This window comes from Sinocyclocheilus anshuiensis, unplaced genomic scaffold (genome assembly GCF_001515605.1).
Source record: "Sinocyclocheilus anshuiensis isolate Anshui unplaced genomic scaffold, SAMN03320099.WGS_v1.1 scaffold35, whole genome shotgun sequence".
NCBI lineage: Eukaryota > Metazoa > Chordata > Actinopteri > Cypriniformes > Cyprinidae > Sinocyclocheilus > Sinocyclocheilus anshuiensis.
Genome location: NW_015552558.1, coordinates 1,831,275 through 1,838,347, shown reverse-complemented (window position 1 = coordinate 1,838,347; position 7,073 = coordinate 1,831,275). Strand labels below are relative to the sequence as shown.

General features: G+C 34.7%; 1 protein-coding gene across 1 annotated transcript in view; it reads right to left on the bottom strand.

Moving 5' to 3' along the window:
* The window catches only part of LOC107664663 (dipeptidyl aminopeptidase-like protein 6), a 168,237-nt gene that overhangs the window by 39,954 nt on the left and 121,210 nt on the right, over positions 1-7,073 (bottom strand). The window contains exon 8 of the mRNA XM_016455296.1: positions 1,513-1,633. Coding sequence (XP_016310782.1) covers positions 1,513-1,633 — 121 coding nt within the window. The remainder of the gene's footprint in view (positions 1-1,512; positions 1,634-7,073) is intronic.

The following is a 7,073-nucleotide window of genomic DNA, read 5'->3' as shown; positions in this document are numbered from 1 at the left end:
ATATATATATATATATATATACACAGTATATATGATTTGTTGATTAATCTACTAAAGCATTTTACTTTAAAGTTAATATACGTTAAATACTTTAAATGTACTAAATTGCAACTTCATCTTTACAAATGTGTAATTACAAATCTATTAAAATACATCACATGCAGGGTTCAAGTATATTTTAGTTTACCATAAATGCATATCAGTACATTCAGCAGTACACTTTAACAACATTTCAAAGAAAATAAGTAATTATGAAATGACATACAAAGTTGTACTGAAGTCTTACTTAAGTCAAAAAGGCACTATAAGTTCAGTTAATTGCATTTAATATATTTAACTAATATAAACTATTATGCATTTGCACATATGTATACATATCCAATGCACCCAGATGTGCTGTATATTTGAAATCTCAAAGAATGATTTCAGCATGATGGAGTTCACCCTGTAGTCTGTCACGAATCCTGCCCGTGGTCTTCCGTCCGCTCGCCACCAGAAGTCACCTTCTGATTATATTGACTTTCACACTACACAGACTGTTACACGTCACCCTGGACTACATTTCAATTTCACTAATCACACTCTCACCTGTAGCCAATCACACACACTATAAATACGAGGTCCTAACCACCACTCAGTCCTGAGTATTGTAAGCACATATCGCTACCATAGCTGATAGCTACTTTACAGAGCCTGCTCTAGTTTTCTTAGTCTAATCTAGTCTTGTTCTTTGACTGATTTTCCCGTGTTTATATCCTAACCTGTGTATCTCGTTTCTGTGTGTTCTCTGCCTGCCATGGATTTCGCTTGCTCTGGATTACTCCTGTCGTCATGTCACGTTTGAATACTGTATGCTTCTTGCCTGGACTCTAGCCTGTTTTGGATTACCCCTTTGCTCTGCCCTTTGGATATGACCCACGCCTGTGTTAAGAATACTCTTTTGTCTAGCCCTGTTCAACCTTGTTTGCCAGTGTCGATCTTTGCCTGTTATGACCATGTCTCTGTTTAATAAAAGCTTGCATATGTATCCACACGCTTCCTCTGTTCTCCCCGTAACATAGACTGTTTAGGGTTACTAAGAAACTTGGCGCATTAATATAGAATTCAAATGACATCACAGGTGTGTGATTAATAGCTGTTTTACAATGGCTTTGAATGTGGGTCATCCAATCAGAATCGCTGAGCCAAAACTACCCTAATCAATGTGTAAAAAACAAAAACAAAACAAAGAATGCAAATATGGTGGATGACTAATAGAAAGATAAATCATACATACTAAAAACCGAAGCAAAGAGACTGAGATCAAGGAGCATCAGAAATAGGTCAGGATGAGTCTCTGCTCTCTTTAATACATTCATCCCCTTCAATAAATAATAAGTGTCAATTTCGAGACCTTCGGCGCCTCATAAACTCATGCCAAGGGTCAGTCTCCTCAATCTGGCCAATACTTGTCCTGACAAAACCTCATTTAACTTTGCAAGGCATTAAAACAAATGTCCATGTCTTTCATACCTTCATAGAGCCAGTCGCTCAGACCGTTGAATATCACACCCTCCTTCCCAGTGGAAACAAGACGGATGGATCTGTTCTCCACAGTGGCCCGATAGTAGATGTTATTCTCAAATATAAAAATCTAGAGAAATGGATAGAAACACAAACACGCTGCAATAAAATTTGATGGATAGGCCAGGAGGGGTTTACTGGGGATGACATTTACAGTGTGCATGGAGAACTTTAAAGGAGTCATATCATACAGTTTTTATTTATTATTTTCACCCTGAGGTCCATTTATAATATTAGTAAGTTGTTTTTGTTTTCACCCTCTCTCCGACCCTTAGAAACATTCAGGGTTTTTGCTGCTGTGGCTTTAAAAAATGCCCCTTTGCAGGTGTAACAGTTCTTTGGTCCATGGTTTCTGTCAAATATAGTTGTTAAAGCAATAGTTCACCCAAAAATGAAAATTTGTTTAAAAACTTACTCTCAGGCCATCAGAGATATAGATTAGTTTTTTTCTTCATCTGAACAGATTTGGAGAAATTTAGCATCACATCACTTGTCCATGGTTTCTGTCAAATATAGTTGTTAAAGCAATAGTTCACCCAAAAATGAAAATTTGTTTAAAAACTTACTCTCAGGCCATCAGAGATATAGATTAGTTTTTTTCTTCATCTGAACAGATTTGGAGAAATTTAGCATCACATCTCTTGCTCGCCAATGGATTCTGTGCAGTGAATGGGTGCCGTCAGAATGAGAGTCCAAACAGCTGATCACAAAACATCACAACAATCAATCCAAACAACGCCAGTGTCTTGTGAAGCGAAAAGCTGCATGTTTGTAAGAAACAAGTCCATCATTAACTTTAAACTGATGCTTCTGGCCAAAATATGAGTCCATAATCTATAATAATGCTTATAGTGAAAAGGTCAACCCCGCGGCTGTCCTCTCACATCAAAATCCACTGATATATTGGTTTAGAAATGATTTCGCTTATAAACAGTATTTGATCTGTGCATATTTCTCTCCTGATTCAGATGAGGCAACTTTTTCACCTGAGAAAAAGTTTGTCTGAAGTTTAAAAACACCTTTATGATGAGTTTGTTTATTACGAACATGTCGTTTTTGCATAGAAGACATTCATTGATGAACTGGAGTCATGTGGATTACTTGTGAATTATTGTGATGTTTTTGTCAGCTGTTTGGACTCTCATTCTGACGGCACCCATTCACTGCAGAGGATCCATTGGTGAGCAAGTGATGTAGTGCTACATTTCTCCAAATCTGTTCGGATAAAGAAACAAGCTCTACATATTGGATAGCCTGTACATTTTCAGCAAATTTTTAATTTTGGGTGATTCAGTTGAGCTCAGATGGAAATAATCAGGCATCTTGTTTAAAATGAACTTCACCCTTTGGTTTATAACATCAAGATTCTTCACAAGGATCTAAAGGCAGCAGTTGATACACAAAAACAGCACAAGGTTTGGTTAACCTTTACATATTTAAACGTGAGTTCATTTGCTTTGTAGGATTAATCATATTTATCTTGCTTTCACCTTGATTTGGCAAGTCAAGTTTCTGATTTATGTCTGTCAGAAAGTTTTTTTGAGTCATTTTTGCATTTCAGTTTCAATAAATGGTATTGTTTAGGACTGGGTAGGTTGTCAGTTCTGAAAGTTTATTAGTACGTCAAGGACAGTTTGGCTGAGAGAGCTCATACAGATTCAAAGATGTATTTTCATTTAACTCAGGCCTTTACACAAACTGTCCTTTTATTTATTTTTATTTTAGATCACCTCTAAACATTCCAAAGAGTCACCTGGTGGCTTCATTTATAAAACGACTTCCGTAGCACCATATTTAAAATAACCTCTGCACTCAGAAATGAAAAGGAACACTCTCTATGCTTAAGATCACAGAAAAAGGTCCTGGGGGAAGATGACAGGACATTTTGACTTTTAAAATTAAAACCTTCTAAAAGAGAACTTGATCAGACCAAAACCAAGCCTTAAAACAAGTTTAAAAATGTGTGCCAACAGCTAGAATGATTACAATTATTTATTCAGTTTAAAGTTTCAAATATTTACAACATTTGAACATAATTCAACATTTTTTTAACCAAATTAAAATTGCCGAAAAATCTGAATAAATGAATAATGATCTGGACGAAAGCTCATTTTACTTTTTACTTCGATTGATTGATAGATGCATATCTCTTTAAATTTTGAACAGGATCAGTTTTCCCTAAAGTGGTCAGGTAAATTTGTCTTTCAGACATACTAACCTTGTCTGAATCAAACATGTTGGTGTTTTGCTTGCACAACCTCTGTAAAAATTAAAGAGCGAATTGCCCAATGTTTTTCAACAAACCCGACAGTCCTCTGAGAAATCTATTTTCCCAGATAGGAATGTCTGTGATTGCAGTATTGTATCTCATTGCTTGTATCTCATCACCCCATTGCTTCTCATTTACTTTGACCTTCGTTAAATACTGTAATTAAAGCTCATTTTTTGTTGTGCTTCCTGGTGCAACTTCCTTACATATTTAGAGCTATTTGCCAACATCGCAGGTCAAATAACAGTTGGTGGTTCCAGTACTGCTGTCAATTAATTTATTCCCTTAATGATATAAATATACACTATTGGTCAAAAGTTTGGAAAAATTAAGATCTAATGTTTCTGAAACAAGTCTCTTATTTATTTGATTAAAAACACTGAAAACAGTAATATTGTGAAACATTACTACAATTTAAAATAACTGTTTTTTAATATATTAAAATGTAATTTAGGAAACACTTTAAGGATCAATTCTTACTATTAACTAGTTGCTTATTATTAACATGCATATTACTAGTATATTGGCTAGTAATAACTCTGCAATTATTCATATATTATTGTGCACAACCATATTTTAGATCCATTAATCCTACCCCATACATAAACTTAACAACTACCTTATTAACTATTAATAAGCAGCAAATTATGAGTTTATTGAGGCAAAAGACATAGTTAACAGTTAATTATTAGTGAGAATTGGTCCCCAAACTAAAGTGTGACCATAATTTATTCCTGAAATAGCAACAGTGAATTTTTTGCAGCAATTATTCCAGTCTTCAGGGTCACATGATCCTTCAGAAATCATGTTTCAATATAAACCGATCAAAAGTGACCATAAAGACATTTTTAATGTTAGAAACAATTTCCATTTCTGGTGCTCTTTTGAACTTTCTATTTATCAAATAATTCTGAAAATATTAAGGAACCAAAAATGTTTTCAACATTGATAATAATAATAACAATTATTAATAATTGGGCATCAATCTGCATATTAGAATGATTTCTGAAAGATCGTGTGCCACTAAATTTAGCTTTGCCATCACTTGAATAAATTACATTTTAAGATATTTTAAAATATAAAAGCTATTTTCAATTGTAATTATATATGTACAATATTATTAGCAAGCATGTGTTCTTTCAAAAAACTTTAAACTTTACAAAATCTTGATTATTCCAAACTTTTGACCAGTAGCATATTATATACCAGCAAGTATTTTACCAGTATTTATTTATTTACTTTTTGTGTACAAAACAGAAGAAAGAAATACATGTAATTAGGGTTGGGAACCGATAACCGGTTCTGTTTTTTGATAAGAACCGGAACCGTGAGCAATTTCTAAGTTTCGGTTCCGAAAACGGTTCTGGTGCGACACGTGACCAACCGCTGTGAGCAGCATTGTGCCGGCGTTTCCCGTAAAGGATGTCACAAACCAAATAACAGAAACACCGCCCTGCCTCTTTAATTACTGAGCACATTGTTTCCCATGACACGCACTCCACAGACGTGCCGCGTCTTTAACTGCCGAACACATCGTTTTCCACGTCTGTACTTTGATAAATGTGCACGTTGTTTTGTCTAACTGTACATGTACCGGCAGCACGCAGCTCCTGCCGCCACTAAATTACATTATATTTGTCCCATATTGTCATTAATATACATACTGACTTCAACTTGAACCACTAAATAAATAGACTGCTATTGTTATGTAAGTATGAGGGTTAGATTATTTAGTGTACAGGTCATTTCAAGAGTGATAAACAAAAAAGTGATAGAAAATATTTTCATGCATTTTAAATGTTTAAAAATGTGGAAACCACTCATTGCATCACACCATCTCCTGACTGCATTATTATTTGTAAAATAGGGGCTTTATGCAGTGTGTGTATACATGGTTATAAGTATAATATTTCATTAATTTAGGGAAATGAACAAGTGTCTTAGCCCTCAAGGGACTATTTGACCAACCAGCTTATTCCTGCTTGAAAAGCAAAATGTTATTGATAGTGTAAAAAACATCAACTTTGAAGCACATGCATTACTCAACATTACTTACTACCTTCCAGCAACACTACATTCAATTAAGGTAAAATAGTAAGAAAAAAAATAGTTCATTTAAATGGAACCGGAATCGGAATCGTTAGGCAAAACTGGAACCGGAATCAGAACCAGAAAATGTCTAACGATACCCAACCCTACATGTAATACGGGTTTGGAAGAACATGAGGGTGAGTAAATGAAGACAGAACTTTCATTTTATGGTAAACTATCCTTTTAATGTTTGCTTTATTTCAATGTGTTTAATTATGAATCACTCACACAAAAGCATTAGGTATTTTGGGGTTGCAACTGCTAATAGACTACAAAGAAAGTGTTATGAGATTTGAGAGGCAGTTCCACTATTATTATAAACCTAATAAAAGTTTTTATTTAGGGTTCACGAAGTAATCTGAAAAGAGAAGATGGCTGGAGTGGTCAGAAAATCTGGCCCCTGGACCAGCTAGTCAATACTTCTGAATATATATTCCACTGCCATTGGTATGTGTGGTTGTGCTTGTAAACCCACCGTTGGCTGTAGAAAGGGGTCTATACAATTTTAAAATCTTTTTTTACACTCCTGTTTGTGAAAATATATACTGTTGCAAGCTGACCCCTTTCAAATCAAGGGAAACACACAGTCCTTATGGTCCAATTTCATCATGAACATCTTGATGCTGTTGTTATGTGATGTTTTTCTTGGAGCGCATGCTCTGCACTGAATGTGAGGTGTACTTGAAATTTATTACATTATACACTGACCAAAAATATTGTAATAAACCACTGGACATTAGATCTGCGCCTTCCCTTCCTGTTTTTAAATCCCGCCTGAAAACTTATCTGTATTCCTTGGCTTTTGGATGAAATGTATGTTTGTGCAGTTTTATGTGTTTTTGTATTCATTATGTGTTTGTTGAGTCATTTCTTTTTGAATGTTTGAGGGGCGTGGTTATTTTATTTTGTCAAAAAAATGCACAACAGTAATGTTTTTTTTTCTAAGGCACGTTTATAAAAATTACTTAAATGTCCTAATTTAACTATGGCCTAATCCTGGCTTAGTCTAAGCCCTGTCTGTGAAACCAGGCCTATATCTCAAAAATTAAGCATGTCATAATCACAAAATTAGTAATTCACAATGTAGCCTAATAAGCCTACTTTTCTTTTAAAGGAGTCATATGATGCGATTTCAGTTTTTCCTTTCTCT